General features: G+C 41.2%; 1 protein-coding gene across 3 annotated transcripts in view; it reads left to right on the top strand.

Moving 5' to 3' along the window:
• The window catches only part of LOC116401028 (contactin-associated protein-like 4), a 65283-nt gene that overhangs the window by 19294 nt on the left and 27671 nt on the right, over nt 1-18318 (top strand). For 2 of the 3 annotated variants that reach the window (XM_031879217.1, XM_031879208.1), the window contains exons 2-7: nt 1108-1218; nt 7577-7770; nt 10621-10768; nt 10996-11199; nt 17352-17527; nt 17606-17782. In XM_031879217.1, coding sequence (XP_031735077.1) covers nt 1108-1218; nt 7577-7770; nt 10621-10768; nt 10996-11199; nt 17352-17527; nt 17606-17782 — 1010 coding nt within the window. The remainder of the gene's footprint in view (nt 1-1107; nt 1219-7576; nt 7771-10620; nt 10769-10995; nt 11200-17351; nt 17528-17605; nt 17783-18318) is intronic. The other variant, XM_031879228.1, reaches the window with a different exon arrangement.

Genomic DNA, 18318 nt, shown 5'->3' with positions numbered 1-18318 from the left:
TGCAAAATGAGTAAAACCTTGAGTACAGAGAAGCAGTGAGTTGTTTTTAATACGTTAATATCCAAATCTGGAAGCTCCAAGTCAGCATCTGTGCAGAAACACATTGTTGGCAGTTGAGGAGAACAACTAAAGAGAATAGTTTATTAGAAAATTCCAGAATGCCAAGTTGGCACTCGAAATGTTTCTTCTTGCTGTCAACTAAATAGAGTGAATGGAGAGAAATGTCTTTTAAAGTAGTCGTTGTATGCGTGTGCTTGAATTAGATTGATTAATTGATGTAAGTCGATGACGTTTGTTTTGCAATAAATCTTTGAGTTTCCCCGTTTTTTCCCCTCATGAGGTGCCGTCTGACATTAATATTGATGTGCTTTAACATTTATCTCCTATTCTTTGGCTTTAGAGTTGTATGTTCATTTTGCATCCAATGAGCTGGGGTACGGAGAGCAAGAACACATTCAGGAAGGACTCGATGAACCCAGAAAGGTTTTAACGTTACAGAAGAACCGTCTCTTGTAAAAACCAAAGTTACATATTCTCACATGGCTTATTAAAGTGTGACATCTTGGAAATGGTTGAATACAGAATTTGTAAACCTAAAACCAAAGTGTGATTTATTTTGTAAATAATTGTACTCTGGCCATCTTTTTGCCCGTAGAAGGGGGACCAAAAGAGTTGATATGTTTAGTTGTGACTGGCTCAAAGGACCATGGCAAACAAACAAAAAAGCTAATTGTTTTTTGTCTGTAAGTCAGTTGAAAAGAGTGTAAATGTGTGTTGAGTTACTCACAGTGTCAGTGTTTAACTGTCGACGATGTATGGAAAGCCTCCTCTGACATCACTGATCCACTCCACCGGCCAGTTTGTCTAATTTTTGTGTGCTCTATCGAGTAGTTAGGAAAAAATGCATTATTCATCCAGCAGGGCCTCATTATAAGCAGTTTACACAGGGCTGATAGAAGGGCAAGTAATGAGGGATTAGTCCCCATAAATCGAAGACGTTCACGTGGCGTTGTTATTGTGAGACACCTCAATGAAGGATCACTACAGTCCTCTATAACTCTGTCGTGATTTCAAAGCATCTGTTTGTCTTGTTTTTGTGATTCACAGAGGTGTGTCACAGTCCGCTAGTTTCCAATCTGCTGCCGTCGTCCTTCAGAAGCTCCTCGCAGTTGTCGGGCAGCCATGGGCCGGGCTTCGCTAAGCTGAACCGCAGAGAAGGTGAGTAACAGTGAGAACCACCATCAGCGTGGTCGATACCTACGGAGTCCCGGAGGGGACATGGAGGGGGAAAGAAAACCCCCAACAACTTCATTTCCCGGTCAGTTCAGTTCTCACATAAGCGGGAGATATCTGAAGAGAATACTGACTTTTATCGCAAAGTGCATTCTGACCTGGTTCGGCTATTGTTTTTCCACTTTAAATAAAACCACACATCTATGTGACAAAAGCCTCCACAACTGCACTTATACGTGTCCCGTGAAATGCATGACAGGGACAGTAGCTCGGAAAATTGCAATACGGGGCACTGAATATGATTCATTTATCTTCAGCCCACAAAAGAGACAAAATATTTGTGAGATTTCACAAAAAGTACGTTTTTAACTTCTGATTCCCCCCCCCTCCATGTGCCCTCCGGGGCTCCGTACTCATGTAATGTTTCATAGTGTAATAGATCTGTGTGGTGGGCTCTTTCACTCTGTCCAATCCTTTATCCGTCAACTACATGTCAAGGCCCGGTGATAAATTAGAAGGTTCATCGTTTCGACTAAGAAATGTTGATCGTTTATTTTGCTTGCTGGCATCTGTCTTAATCCAAAATCCCATCATCCGTGAGTAGCAGTGGTCCACTAGGCTTCACATGATGTACATTTCCTCTTTGTGCGTGCCGTTTAACGCCACACCGTTTGTTTAGGCAACGAAACCAGGAAAAACATCCAAGGTTGGGCTTAAAATGAGCACGTTATCTGAGTAACGTATGTGAGGAAACCACATGAACAACACTTACGTCACAAACGTCACAAACACCGGCCTCCTGGTTGCAAGTCCTTTATTACAAATAGTACTTTGAGAGCTACCATGTGTCTGCTGGATTTGTTAGTAAGCAGTTGATTGCTAGCAGGTTAGCCATTAGCAGGCAATAATCCAAATTAATATCAGGGTTGTGTTTCTGTGTGTTTGTTGTGGAGTCAATTTCCCTCTCAAAAAGATCTGGGTGTTGATGTTTTTTTCAGTTGCCTGATTTAGAGATGAGCTTTATCTCCTGTATAGATGAACACTTCATCAGTCCTGTGTGAATGTGTGCACATGCATAAAACACACCTCAAGGGTGGCATGCTGTGTTAAAAGAGAATATAGTGAAGTTAATGTTTATTTTCTAGATTTAAGGATTATCACAATATTTGATGGATCATCAAGGGACTAGATGTTACCGTGTGACATGTCATCTCGGCCACAGTGTGATCTGTTCCACCTCTCCATCAGCTATTCTCCCCAGTATTCATATAAAATTTAGCATTTTAACATCAACAAATGAATGCTGCAATCTTGTCCTCCTTTCTTCTCAATCGTTTATTATTTTTTTTCAACCCAGAGTGTTGTATTTGTTGCATTGGTTGTGCAGTGAAAAGAAGCTCCCCTCTGCTTCTGTTCTGATGTGTTGCAGCAGCGTGATTCACTGCCCTGCAGGACACACAGCACACAACATCAAAGACAAGTCTCACTTGGGTTCTCACAGTCTTGACAGACACCTGATGGGGTGAATGATGGACAGACGGATTAAACCCACAACAATACTGTGGCCGTCGGACAGATGGGCCGATACGGAGGCTTTGAGAAAACACACCTCTGTTTATGGTGCGTTGTGGAGGAAGAGTCGGCTGATGAACACTCGAACCAGAGACAAGAATCAGAAGAAAGCACTCTTTGTCTTCAACACAATAGAGGATCTGAATGGTTTTCACCACCTGGGAGAATGCAGGAGGCTGTCTCCTAGGTGTGTGTGTGTTTGTGATGGCAAAAGGTGTGAGCAAACACACACACATGCTGTGTTCTTTCACTTCAGTCAACCTGCAGATGTGAGTTCAAGCTGCGTTATCAAGGATCTGATGCTTCTAAAAGAAGATCATGTTAGTGGATCACAGAAGAAGACAGGGAGAAGCAAAGAGATAAAGAATTAATGAAACAAGATGGAAACAGAATGGAAGGACAGTGAAGACGTTTTTTTTGTTTATCTAGCACACAAGAAAAGAACCCTGAAGATGCTGGAAAAAGAACAGCATCATTCGAACATTAACCAGGTCAGGCTGGTCTCCTCCAGCATTCGTAGCAAAAGCTACAACAAAAGAATGCGCCTCAATTTACTAGATATCTCATGAAATTATTTTGTATTTTATCCACCAAATCATGAATAAGGAAGTATAAAGACAGCTACATCTCACACAGGGAGGGTGGGTCCAACAAACAGGAAGCTTTCAGTCGGGAGACCACAGTTTCTTCCCCGTCCAACCGTTGTATGAGGATACGCTGGCCTGGTTGAATATGCATGTTGTTGTCCCCACAGTCTCTAAAAGATGCATCTTATTTGCAAACAAAGTGCCCTATAGATATTAAATATACATTATATATATATATATATATAGATGTACACTTATTGTTTGCATATTTAAGCGTGCATATGTCATCACAAGAACACCTCGCAGGTTACGATGCCTTATTGACTCTCTGCATGAGATTTGTATTGAATTACAGTTTAGAACTGAATTAGTCTGATCGATAAACCCAATTTAGTTTTGAACGCAACAACGCAGATTAACAAAGTGCATTGATGTAAAAATAAACACTGCTTTAGTTCCTGAATCCCAGCCATTCTCTGTAGAAATCACTGGATAGATGAAAAACTCCCCCTGGTCGTTCTCGTCTCCTCCAGCTGCTGCTAACGCTCCGCATCCTCTGCAGTCTCTCTCTCTGTGGAGCCGCCTCATTCCAAGTTAATTTACCAGCAAAATGAGCAGAGACTGGTGAGCACACACACACACACACACACACACACAGCTCTGTTTAACAGAAGCACTGAGATATCTCTGCAGCCTCCAAACACTCAGTCTAGTTGCACTATTAACCTGCGGAATGACGGAGCATTGGTAATTAAAAGCTTGTAAAATACAACACGCTTGCTACTCTCATTAGTGGGCTATCTTTTATACTCTTCACTTGAATCATAAATGAAAGGCCCGTGTATTTCTAACTGTCTCGTAGTGTTTTGTAGAGTATTTCTAGCTTAGTGGGTAGAGTGATCAATCAGAAGGTTGGATCTCTATTGTCTGCATGTCAAAGTGTCCTTGAGTCAGACACTGAACCCACTCAGCCGGCTGCTCCTACATGCTTAGGATGGTTTACATTTCATGTATTTAGCTCTGAGTATATGACCATTGAAATTAAGTTTTGAGAAAGTATGAGGAAGAAACTGATCTCACCCTGGGACCCTCAATCAGGAGAGACAAGTCAGATGAAGGAAAGATACTCGTTTATTATTAACAGATGATATGAGATGATAAAAGTCTTGACAGAGTCTTTGGCCCTTGGATTTATAATCAACAGGCATCTGCCCTGAGCAGCAGCAGGATAAACCCCCCCGTGGAGTCCAGACACTGGTGGTGGTGGTGGTGGTGGTGGTGGCTGATGAGGCTGATAGAATGATGAGTTGATGAAGCCGATCAGCAAGATGATAGGCTAACGATTTCGTTGTGCTATTGGATAGAGACCAGCTGATCTGAACAGCTGATATTGTTCAGATCAGATCAGATCAGATGATTGACAGCCCCGAACAATGACAAGGAATTTATGAGATAGCATGTGTGAGGAGTGAATCGCTGAAATAAAGAGTCTAGTCTTCCTGACCGAACTTACGCTAGAGCTTCATTCCATCAGAATGATTTGAGAAATGCTGTAAATGCATCTAAATTGTGACCATAGTGCCTTTAAATGAAATCAAACGGCATTCTTCAAAACTGCTGCTTCTGCTTCACTTAATAACTGATCATCCAAAATATATAGTATTTAATAATTCTGTGAAAATTGGCTTTTTAATGGGACTTAAATTAAACTAAACATGTAAAGCACTGAAAGCGAAGCCTACTCCTCTCTTGTAGCAATGATGTACCACAAGCCATGGACGACCAATGTCTACCAAGTCATGAAAGTTACTGTGAGGAACTTTTAACTGGCTGAGAAATACTGATGCCTCTATATGACCTACATAAGTAAACACAACCATCACCGAGAAGATTGGCTGTCTTTATGTAGTTATTCAATCAGTGTGGCCTCTGGCAGCGACCAGCCCACAGAGGACAGAACCAGGTCTGGAGCTCCGGAGGGAGGAGGAACGCTCATCTCCCGGCAGCAGCGTCTCCTCCTCCTCCTCCAGGAGCAGAGATTCTCCTCTCTGGGAGCCAACACCGACACCAGGACGTATTGCTGGGCCCGCTTGAGGAGAGGCAGGCACGAGAGAACCAGAACCAGGACTGAGCGAAGCAGACCATCAGGCCCTGCTGCAGTAAAATGAGAGGTTTTCTAAAAGGACTCTGGTGCTCGGGAACACTACCACGTTTGTCCACAGGGACCGCCAGAATCAACACACAATGAAAGTTACTTGTAGCAACTTTAAGAAGTCACGAATAATATCCAGTTTACTGTTGTATTTGTTCATCACATATACCTGATCAACACCTACGTAAAATGAGATGTTCTCTGCACTAGTTTGTCGAGTTTTGAGCGTGTCTCTCTTCCTGTCTGTCTGTGCATTACTGATGGCCAAATGGACGTTTTGAAATGCTGCTTGTGGTGAAGCCGTCAGCTCTACCAGCACTGAGCGTTGCAGTATGTTTTTGTTCTGCCTCTCCTGCTACAGTTAATATCCAGACATGAAATACATCAGACATCTCAACCACCAGCTTCTATTCATTCAACATTTGCAGAGGGGATTTAATCACATTTCCTTCCAGGCAGACAGATACTTGGGTTTCATCTTTGATACACTAATCTCTGGCAGTGCAGCCGTAAGTCAGTTGGGAACCGAAGTTACAATACCTGCCCGAGGAGAGGAAGTCGCTCCTCTAATGACTGAGATGTTGGCTCCAAAAACTTTGATTTTGGAGAAATTGGAGTCTGATCTGCTCCGTGGAGGAACATTTTAAACTTATAAGCACAATATACAGAATATACAGAATATATATATATATAAGACTTACATTTTTTGCCTCAAGGCTCTTGCACAACCTCTAACTCTACTGATACCAAGTGGCTCAATTGGCAGAGGGCCCAGGCTCAAAAGTTATTTTCTTACAGAACTTTGGAACAAGACATAAATATATTTCTACAATCTACGGCTGTCAAAGGGAATCGTGTAGTGACAGAAGGATGACACTGATATGTCTGCGCTTGTCATTATTAATTAGAGATCTGTCTTCAAAGTGAGAAGTCATCTCTTTCAAATATGGAGAAAAGTTTTGAAGGAATGAAAAACACATCTCCTTCAATATACTAGTGTGAATTATGGCCTGTTATGACTTATAATACAGAAGTGCTTTATGGTGGATTTCTTGTCCTGTACTCCTGTCCATCCTTCTGAGGACACTTTGTTCTTTTCTTATGTCTTCACGAGAAGTTTTAGGGTTAGTTTATTACTGCTTTGCCCAAGGCTCTCACCTGCATTTGGAACCTGCATGGAAAGGGGAGAATAATGGCATCGCCTGATATTATGCACCTGGGATGATGGATGTGAGGGCAAATGGTGGTCGTTGGGGTAAAATCCAGAGATGCTCCTCGTCCGTGGTTTGCAGAAATGTCCAATGCCAACATTGCCAACGACCGAGCTGCTGATCGCCCTCAGCGAAGGAGTGTAACCTCCAGGGAGTGAATTACGTCAGGAACATCCTCAGAAATATAAAAGCACAAGCTCAACGCATGCAACAAAAGCCATCCTCATGATGTTCTGACAGCAAGATGTCCCTTTGAGATGACTCAGCACGAACACACCCACTCACCTTTTTGTATTTTAATTATTGAATGTGTCTTCATCTCATGCTCCTCTGCCCTGGTTCTGGGATTATATGAAGGTCTGCAATGGACTGGCCACTTTAATATTGTATCAGGCTTAATGCCTCAGCTGCAGCTTATATTATACGGAGAACAGTCCTCAAGCTACAGATTAAACTCTTTCACTGTTCCAAATTAAACATCAAAGACATAAATTGATAAACTATTTGTGCTCAGGGCTTTTGAACTACGGGCTTTAAACTATGGGAAAGTTTGTGTGATTAAATAACTTTAGTACAGTTTGTCTTCTTTTAACAACTGAAAACTTTGCATGTGTGAATTTGCATTTATCTTAACACTTTTTTTGTTCTTTTCCAGCACCGTCAATCTTTTCACATAAAGCAGAGTCTCTGTAGATATGTTTTAATTCCCCTTTGATGTTCCAGAACTCATAACACGCTCTATAGAGAAAGTGATTTTTTTATGTTGAGAAGTCATCCCTTCTTTCTCTGGGTGATACAAAGGTGTTTCTCTCTTCTTCCAGGAGCTGGAGGTTGGTCTCCTCTGAGCTCAGACAGATATCAGTGGTTGGAGGTGGACCTGGGCGGGCGGACACATATCACCGCTGTTTCTACGCAGGGTCGCTATGGCAGCTCCGATTGGCTGACGGCCTACCTGCTGATGTTCAGCGACACGGGACACAACTGGAAGCAGTATCGACAGGAAGACAGCATAGAGGTGAGTGCACTGAGAAGTTATACTAACAACTAAAAATGATATCAACCAATGTAAAGTAATAACTAAGTGGGTCTGTGACTATAGAGTCAAACAAATATCTTTGCTTATTCACTGCAGACATGTTGACATGTCGCAGTAAAGCTCAGTAATAACATTCATAACTGGCTCCATTTTATTCAGTGAGACAAAACCCTGAAACCAAATTCAGTCCTTACTCTATTTATTAATTTAAACTGTAATAAATGTACTGTGACATGTCAAAATGTACAAAAGAAAAAATGCTGCTAGTACAATAACAATGTTCCTTTTGAAGAGACCAGACAAAATAATGTTGCATGTAATGTGCTGATAATTGATGTGCTCACTAATTTGTTTATCAAATTTAAGCATTTAGTAAAAATGCCGCTGAAATAAATGTGTTTAAATTAAATAAGCGTCCTGGATATGTAACTAGGAGACCGCTGTTAGTGTGAAACAAAAGGTAAACGTTCATTATTTCATGTTACTTTTGCAGTTATTTTAACCCAAACCACAATCTTTTCCTAAACCTAACTAAGTGGTTTCCTGTGAAGACAGAAGTTAATTCTAAAATACTGCATGCATGTAACTAGTGCAAATGTACACGTGTTGCTGGACTTAAGAAGGAAAATGAGGAGTAATGTTATCGTAAGATATCATACAAGCCGTTGCATTAGGATGCCAGGCCAATATACAAACTGTAACTTAAGGACCCCAAATATGAAGGAATTAGCATCTCATTCACTCCCACAGTTCGTAAAATGTTGCACAGTGTTAACCTCATTACACTTTAGATGGTAGAGACTGTCAAGCATTACCTCAAAGCTCTAAGTATAGACAGAGACTTCTCCCTATTGCAGTGACGCTGTGACGAGCAGCTTGGGTTTTAAAGCTGGTGATGAGGGAAGACTCTCGCAGCGATGGATAAAACTAATGTCAAGCTGAGACTCCTTCACAGAGAGGGCTTCTCACGGCTTAAAAGCTTGTTGATTTCACACTCAACATAAATCAGGGATAAATCCACGGCAAGTCTCCAAAGTCCTTCTAAAGCTCCGCATGTTAGTCAGCCCAGTTTATTGGGGCTTTCGGGGGAGCAGAGTCGACTGCCGAGTCGCTTCATCGGTCACAATTCTTCCAGGATTTCTCTTTTCCTTTAAGCTCACAGGCCAGAGTTGGTGAGGCGGAGTAATGCTCCCTCCTTCTCTAATTTTCTCCTCCCTCTCTCGAAATCTCTCCTCTTTTTCTCTTCACATAGAAAAAGGTGTGAAAGAAGTGAGCAGATGGTGTTGGGAATAAATAACTGTCCCCATCAGGGAATATAGCATCCTTAAGTGGTAATGGAGGCGAAGCGAGTTGAAGTACATCATAGATTTCCCTATAGCAATGATGAAGACTCTGTTAATGAGCATCATCCTGACATGCAAATATAGGCTCTATATGCCAAGAGAAAAGCTTTAAGTGGCGGCAGAGGAACATTAAAGTGCAGCAGAATGCGAAGGAGTGGAAGTCGACGTGTGATTCGTTACACTTCTTTGATTTAGTTTCATCAAACTTTTCTGACGGTTTTAACCCAAAACCCGTCAGCAGGATGCAAAAGCATGTTTTTGTTTAACAATCGCCAAATCGACACCGTTCGTCAGAGCCAGACGCTGTAAAAAACTGTCATAGTCGTCATCTTTTCATCTTCCCGACGGTCCTTGGACACATCATGTGTGACAAACGCTTCCGTCACAAACAGCAACTGAAACAAATTGTGACATTGCATCAAAAACATTTGACTCTACATGTCTCATTTAAAGTCTCGCCCTGAATAAACCGTTTGAAGAACCCAGATCATGACAATAAAGGTCTCCCTCCTCTAAAGGAATCAAAAATTAAACTTTCTGCATAATTAAAGATACAAGTTTTAATGCTGTAAGTGTTCAGATATTCTCTAGCTTTGCTTGGAGAGGTCAGAGGTGAGGATCAGTTACACACCAGCAGCACAGAGTTAGCAGGGATTCAGTGGTTTCTTCAAGGACATTTCAGTCGCTCACTGAGCCGTCCTGCAGCACCTTCACGTCCAAACGGTGCTGAAATGCTTCAGTGTGATTGTAGGTTAAGTTGACAGTATTTGCATATAGATTAAAAATCAAATAAAGGGATCAGAGCCGGTATGCAGACTTTGGTTTCTTAGTGAAGGAGCCAAGAAAAAGGAAAATCAAGACAAAAATCAGAAGCAAAGGTAATTTAGGGGAAAAAGATCGAGATTCAGAACCAAATCAAACAAAGTATTTTTTCACTTACGTAACAAAATTTTACTTCTTTGTCTGTGTGAAGAGAAGCAGAACTACCTACAAAGCAAAAGGAAAGTCGAGTTATGGTCGAGAAAATGTTCATGGTTGAAAGTGAAAGTTAATGAAAGGGCTTAAGATCAAGTTTAAAAAGGTTAAAACACATCCACAATAAGTGTGCAGGGATCACAGAGGTTAATACATGTTATTCTCTAAGGACCAAGTGTTTACCAAAGCGTCCAAAGCGTATACAAACTACAACTAGAGCTTCACAAATCCAATGTTCCACCTGATTGAGACTCCATTCACCAGAAACGTGGCCCTATCTCCACAAAGTTCCCTTCATTAAGAGGAAAATGAAACCAATCACCTCTCACAGAAGCCTTAGGGGGCTCTCTTATAAAAACATGAGAGAGCGTGTTCACCTATTAGACCTCAGCTTGACGATAATAAACATCCAGAGGGAGGAAGTTCACAGCTATCTTTGTGGTGTCAAAAGATGGACAGATGCATGGATGGAAAGCCAGATAACGACTTGCTGCCGTTGATGTGTTTCCAGGCTTTTCCAGGTAACAGTAATGCAGACAGTGTGGTCCAGCACAAGCTCCAGCATCCGGTGATCGCCCGCTACGTCCGCCTCCTCCCCCTGGACTGGAATCCCAATGGTCGGATTGGACTCAGACTGGAGACCTATGGATGTGCTCACGGTCAGTTTGGACTCTTTATTATTTTATCCTCCATTTATAGATGTAAACTAAAAAGAGGATCATTCACATTGTTGAATGGGACAAAAGATCATCTACGTACCAGTAAGTGTTTCAGAATCAGCCCAATGCTTTCTAAATCAAGTTTGAGAAATGTACATCCTGAAGGATCTATTTGACTCATGTCTGCTGTTAAAAGTCCTCTGAGGAATGTGTGCTTTTGTTTTCAGACTCTGTCGTGGTGAGCCTCGATGGCCGCAGCAGCCTCCTCTTCAGGTTGAGTCCCAGGCCGAGGCAGATGACCAGGGAGAGCATCTCTCTGACCTTTAAAACCCTGAGGAACTCTGGGACACTTCTGCACGCTGAGGGACAGAGCGAGCACAGCCTCGTCCTCGAGTTAGAGAAAGGAAAGCTTCTGCTGCTCCTCCGAAAAGGTACAACTGTAAAACCCTCGTCCGCACAACTTCGCGATTGCTCAACGTCTCGCTGGCGTGTGAGTCAAGTCCCGCTGGTTACATGCATACGGTCTTTTCAAAATAAATTTCAAAATAAACCTTGGTTAGGTTTAGGAAGAGATCGTAGTTTGGGTTAAAATAACGACTAAGTGGCGTTGACGGAAGTTACGTGACGAATGAATCAACGTTGCGGTCTGAAAGTCCAGTGCTTTGGACCCACTCATCCACCCCCACCTCCTCCCTATGCAATTTAAATCATTGAATCATTAATTACGTATTTTGTGCAAAAGAAAATAGACAAGAAACTGGCTGAAAATAGACTGGGGATCATTTCCGTAAAAAAACTTGAAATTGAGTAAAATGATTGACTTAATAAACATCTTATGGTTGTGAAAGACATGCCTCTATCCTGCAGGAGTGACCGCGAGGTTAATCGTGTGGCATCATCATCATCATCGTCTTCTTCTACACAGAAATGTTGCCAGAGGCAGCTCCTTCTCTTTTGTTTCTCAAATCGTGGCCTGAAGCAGATTTAATCGCTGCGTGTGTTTCCTCACAGTCTGCAACTTGTTCTGGTGGATTTAGGTGTTTGTAAACGCCATGTTTGGTTATTCCTCCATCACTGATCGTTGTTTTCAGTATCTGTTTCGCATCTCTTGGGAGGAGTTATTTTTATGATGATGTTTTAATTCATTAAAGAAAATGCTGACAAATGCATGTATGTGAGGCACAAAGAGACGTACGTCTATGATGATGATGCCTTTTGAACACAACCCACAGGCCGTCAGATCAAGAAGTCAGAGTTGTTGTTTCTTCTGCCGTTTAACGGTCGAGTCAAACTTGAGTAAATGTGAAACATGACATCAAGGGACGGCATTACTTCATTGTCAACATGCACACATATTTGATCATGTATTTTTAAACGTGTGTATTGCTTCAGAAGACTCCACCACAGTGCCGGGTTCCCATGAGCAGTTTTCTTGGTTCGGTTCTTAGTAATATACCAGCCTCTCTAAATCCATTGTTCTGCCCTTTAAAACTTCATGAAGTTTAACTTTTGAAAAACAGAGGTAATTAACCACCTTGCACCTTTTACCTGTACTGCGTTGCATCCTCATCAGTGTGTGCGGGTCCAGCCCCGACCGGAGAACACCACGTTATGAGAGTATCGTTCCCCGTGTAGCCCAAGCAGCTTTCAGCAGCACTTAACAGAAAACTCAGAGCTCCACTGTGTTTGCCTGGAGCCGTCCGACCTGTCTGAATAAATACACCAGGCTTATTGAAATGTATGCGCTCTCTCCCAAAGCATCCCATTTCCTCGCCGCTATACATTCATCAAAACGTCGGTTCATAGTTCTGCAGCTCACAATTAAGCTCTGCCCTTCTTCTTTTTTTTGCCACTGGAATATTTTGTGAGAGTAAATATACCAAGGGATCAATGCTCACTGAGCTCACGGCCTCTGGCTGAGCTTTAGCTTGAATAAAGACAGGATATAACTAATGTACACCTATGAAGAACTTGCACTGCAGTTTGCTGGAAAGTGTGCTGACGTTGCACATCTCTGTTTAGACTCAAAATCCAAAGAGAGGCCGCCTCTTTTGACATTCTGAAGCACCACTTAAATACATATCTATCTCGCCAAGCCTTTCTTCTTCAACAGCACGTCGTGTCTGTTACACAGAATCCCACATCTGCACCTTTCATGCATTTAAACACTTTTATGTTGAAACATTCATTTTAAATGTCCCAGTTTATATTCATCTGTTTCAATCTTTTTATTACACTTAAAATGTAAGTGCAAAATGCATGCTTTTCTTCCTCCCACTTTTCATTTATTTTATCCGTAAAACAACATTTATTTATAAATGTCCAGCACTTTGAGCTAAATAGTGTGTGTGAAATGTGCAACACAAACATATTATTGTTATTTGTATTATTAAGACACATCAACATGACAGAGCAGAGAAATCTGCTCAAGTGATCCGTTGAGTCTATCAGGCTCTGAGGGGAGGATGGGAGCTGCTTGAGAGGCTGAGAGTTTGAGGTAAAAGCTGTTCAAATGCGTTAAAATTGATTTGTGGTCGTTCAGTAGCCTCCATCATGGATTAATGGACTGAAGGCTCTGCAAGGCAGAAATGTGTAAAGAGCACTGGTCTGATATGATTATTGTCAGTGCAGAATCAAGAATGTTGCACATTATTTTTAGCATAAAGAGCTTTTGTAGCACTCATATGCTGTACATAATCACTTGTTACCTGTGAAGCAAATGATAAAATGATCCCCGTTATGGCCATCTGTCTTTTGTCCCTGTAAACAAAAAACAGATGCTGAGTGCACGCAGACGATGAATCATTCTGGATGAAGTCTGTCGGCTGTGTCTGGTTGTCTGTGTTTAATGTTCAACACTGCAGTATTGACCTGCCGTGTTATTCAATTCTATCTGTAGTGATTTATTAGAAGGCCTCTCAGCTTTGTTTGGTCATACATGGTTGTAAATAAACAGCTTAGCCTTCATCGAGGAAGCAGCTCGCTCACGTCAGAGTCAGCTGTGCTTAACTCTGCAGCCCACAGCTGAATCATTCCAGTAACACACAGAGGATGTCTGGCTCATGGTGAAATCTGATTAGCTACGTAGCCTTTGAGGCTAAATCCAGCCTTTAGTCACTTGTCTCAAACAAGTCCAAGTGTTGTGGAAAAACTTTCTATGATGCCCATGTGTATAATGCATTATAAACGTACTTATGATGCGTTATAATTTGCTTATAGAACTGTATAATTGTGGTTTTAAGCACACGATTTTTATAACAATCATCTTAATACATTATAAAGCATGTGAATGACTAATAAGGTCAAGTACCTTAAATTGCTAGGTTTAATGATTTTTACTTTACTTCAAGCAAATATTCACCACTCATAACCAAGTTGTAATGTAAAATATCTGCCTTTGCCTAAGGATAGTTTATGGCACTACATTATTAAATATTATAATGCATTGAAACTATGGGAATTATATTAGGATATTTTATAAACCCAGTTGACAGAAAAAAATGGAAAACGTAAAACAGCCGGGCGTAAAACAGCCGGGCGTAAAACAGCGAGATGTACAATATCTTAAATTGCATACCACGTTACTTTCAATAACACACGCTCATTATACTAGGTCACTTGCTCTGACCGAACATTTTTTCACTGCTGACTGAGCTGATTAAAATACTTGCAAAAAAAGTAAGTGTCATCATATATGTCATATTATGATGCATTTAATATTCACTTAACATATAAGTCATTATAAACTGCTTCATAACGTATTATGATTATTGTTATAAGGCATTATTGATGGCTGCTTACAACTATAATTATACAGTGCTATAGGCAGATTATAACCAGTATATGTATTGACATGGGTGTCATAGAAAGTGTTCCCCAAAAGTTCTTTCTGGAGGTTTTTCTATGTCGCTACGTTTAAAATGTTCTGATTGTGTTGACTGATTTTGTGGACAGCCACAGTCATGAAGATGAAAGGAAAGAAACAATTACAAAGTCAGCCTGATTCTAGCAGCAAGGATGCAGTTTCTTTGGACAATTTCACAGCTCATACAATGACAGAATGTTTAAACTTTACTTTTATATTTATGGATCATAAAAAGACTTTCAAAACAAAGAACAGCAGTGGACGTCAACGTAAACTGGGTTTTCTCTTCATTCCTTTTCTTTTCGTCCAGGCTTCTTCATAAGTCTTCAAACACATAACATTCCACTTGTTTGCGAGCAGGTTCAGAGGCTGCGCATTATGTTCATGTTGACTGATTGTGCGTATCGCCTCAATCATTTAAGCCGAGCGGAATTAAACGAAATTGCCGAAACAATTACAGCAGTCTGTCATCTGATAAGAGTCGTCAATGTCTTCCAACAAAATTAGATTTAGAGCCGTAATGCAGGAGCAGACAGCAGATGATTAGGTGATATTGCCTTGGGGAGCTGTCTGGAATGATCTAACACAGGAACCTGCACTGTCAAAACTAAAAGAAAAGTCTTTTAGGAACTTTTAGCGGCTTCTCGGGTCATAAAAACAGTTCCTTTTAAAAATAAAATCCCTTGAAGAAGGCGACCTGAGTCCTGAGGATACGCACTGAAAATCAAGACGACCTCAGTGAACCATTAGTGATTCTGGAGATCACACAGGGGAACTCCCAAAAGTTTCTTGAAGTGCTGCAGACATGAAGGGCAAACATTATCGATGTGAAGGATCTTCTGAGCTGGGAAAGCTATTTGGAATTGAAACAAAAAATACACCTGAAGGGTTTCAACTGTTTCGCTCATCTGTGGGGTAGAAAAGAACATTCTTATTCTTATAACTTAGTCCGTCCGAAGACATTTAACGATGCCCTGTGGAGTTTTCTGGTGAAGTAGCAAAGCAGGCTTTATTCACCAAAACACACTGGACCTCATGCACATTCATGAGAACTGTATGAATGCACAATTAATATCACAATAAAACCATAGAAGGCTACGTGTCCACATGTCCTGTATTGAAGTCCGGATTTCGGATCCATCCATCGAGCAAAATCTATAATTTCACAACATCAGCAGCAGGATTGAGGAACCAACTGAAGACAAGGAACGGGATAAATTAAGAGTGTCACCTTTGGGTCGACCTGTCACTGAAATAAAGAAGAAATGGTTCCATATGGAAAACCATTTTTTTCCAAATGGAATAAAGTAATTTAAGATGTTCATATTGTAACGTTATACAAAAGCATCAATAGCCAATTTAAATTAAGTAGCCCCGCCCTAAAGCATCCCCTGCTTTATGGTCTGTGTGACTCTAAATGGACCATAATGTACTAAATGAACATCATGCTGTATTGAAGAAGACTTGAAACTAGAGTTTGAGACCATAAACTCATGTTTACAATGTTTACTGAGGTAATAAATCAAGAGAGAAGTAGAGTCATTTTCTCATAGACTTCTATACAACCAGAGGAGTCGCCCCCTGGTGGACATTGCATGGACGCAGGTGAAAACAAACAAAATAGAGTAATAAATTGTCAGGGAATTGTTGCAAATACCTTCATATGCAAATACAAAAACATTTTCTCAGCTCGTTCCAGCATCAAAAATTAGCAGCATCATTTCTGGGAGACAGGGTTGCAATAAAACACCAGTATGTGAATCATTAATGACTAAATACATTTGACACTCTCTCTCTCTCTCTCTCTCTCTCTCATGTGCCAACATCAGTCTGCTGATCAATGATGATTAACTACACCTCACTCTTTCCTTCCCTCTCTCTGGTCCCTCCCATGCCATGCCAAGTATCCGTCTGACAGATCAATGATGATTGATGACTGGACACATTTGACTCTGTCTCGGTCTCTCACTGTCTCCCTTTCTCTTGACTCCTTTTTCCCACACAGACAACGTTTCAAACAATATCTAATTCATATTTAATGGCCGAGTGCTTTTAGCTCCGTCTTCACCTCCTTCTCTGGGCAGAAACTGCCAACACTTCAGGGAGGGCAGAGAACCAGCAGCATTTCCTTTTGATTTGTGTATGCCTTTCTGCCTCTTTGTCTGCTCCTGTTAGTGTTGATCATGTGTTATCACCTGTTCTGGTTCTTTCTCAGTTTGTGCTGAGATGTGACTGAACACTGTACCAGTTTAGAGACACAGAGAGCTGCAGTTACTGCCGTTCATGAGGAGGGAGCTGGGATACGGTGCACAAATGTGTTCCTGGAGAGAGAGTGAGATACAGATATGAGAGTAGAATTATTTTCTTATTTAAAACATTCAAAACATTTTCATCTACACCAACTTAGCTTTTTTTGTATTACAAATTTTCTGAAATGTGTTTAAATATGAAAATGAGAGATTATCTGATGGTAACTCTTGGTGAATTCAGGAGAAATCTACAGACACAAAGAGACAAAGTACTAAAATAAAAACCTAAATGTGTATTTTCGATGTTTTCTTCACTAGTCTGAAGGAAGACGTGTTTTCGAAGCAAAATAAATAAATAAAAAAAACATGAAAAACAATGTTTTTGACCGTCTCCCCTTAAAAAACAAATTCACAATATCAACTTTCTCCTCATCCTCTTCTTCATCTCACTCTTCCTCCTGCGCTGCAGGCCGGAGTTCTTCTCCCGACAGCGAGCATGTCGTGTCTCTGGGCAACCTGTTAGACGACCAGCACTGGCACCACGTCGCCGTGGAGCATCACAGCACTCACCTCAACCTCACCGTGGACAAGAGCACACTGTGGGTGCAGATCCCACCAAGACTCACCCACTGGGACCATGACCAGGTATGTGTCTGCGTAGGTGTTGGACGCACACAAACATAATAAAAAACCCTTACAGTAACACCTGCTCACGCTTTATAGTTTTATATTGGTCGTGTTTCCACCGTACAGATGAGTGTGGGAGCAGACCACGGCCTCGGCTCTCGGAGGTCAGTCGGGTTGAACAGAAATTTCCACGGCTGTTTGGAAAACCTGGTTTACAACGGCGTGAACCTGGTAGACCTCGCTAAGAAGAAAGACCAGCGGGTCACTGTGAAGGTAAACTGGCTCACAATGTGCTAATGAAATCCGTTTTTTGTGAGTGTGTTTGTATGTTTCGACACTGTAGACACGCTGTAATGTGCAGTCAGCTGGTTGGTGGATACCACAGGAGCCCTTCGTTTGGATGCACTGGTGTATCTGATCAACGTATCCTTGTGCATCAATTTGTAAGATATCTCACGAAAAATGACACTAGAGGGGAACGTAGAGCGTCATAGTTTGAAGCTCATGACACTGACCAAGCATCTTTTTCAAGTTGAGAGAGAGAACATGTGGATTGTTTGCTGGAAAGCTGTTCATGAGCGGTATCATGATCAAAAGGAATTAATATTAGATGAAAGTGGGAAGTTAAGTACAGAATATACTGTATATGTCTGAAATGTAATCGATGAAAAAGTGAAAATATTATCTTCAAGCACACTTATTAGAGTTTGAAGAAGTTGAGAAAATATCTCCTCACTCTCATCCCTTTTCCTTTAAATGACATTGCATGTTTGTGTGTGTGTGTGTGTGTGTGTGTGTGTGTGTGTGTG

Source organism: Anarrhichthys ocellatus, unplaced genomic scaffold (assembly GCF_004355925.1).
Source record: "Anarrhichthys ocellatus isolate YVR2014 unplaced genomic scaffold, GSC_Weel_1.0 scaffold3, whole genome shotgun sequence".
Lineage (NCBI taxonomy): Eukaryota > Metazoa > Chordata > Actinopteri > Perciformes > Anarhichadidae > Anarrhichthys > Anarrhichthys ocellatus.
Note: the sequence above shows the minus strand (reverse complement) of the source record. Positions and strands in the feature narration are given on the sequence as shown.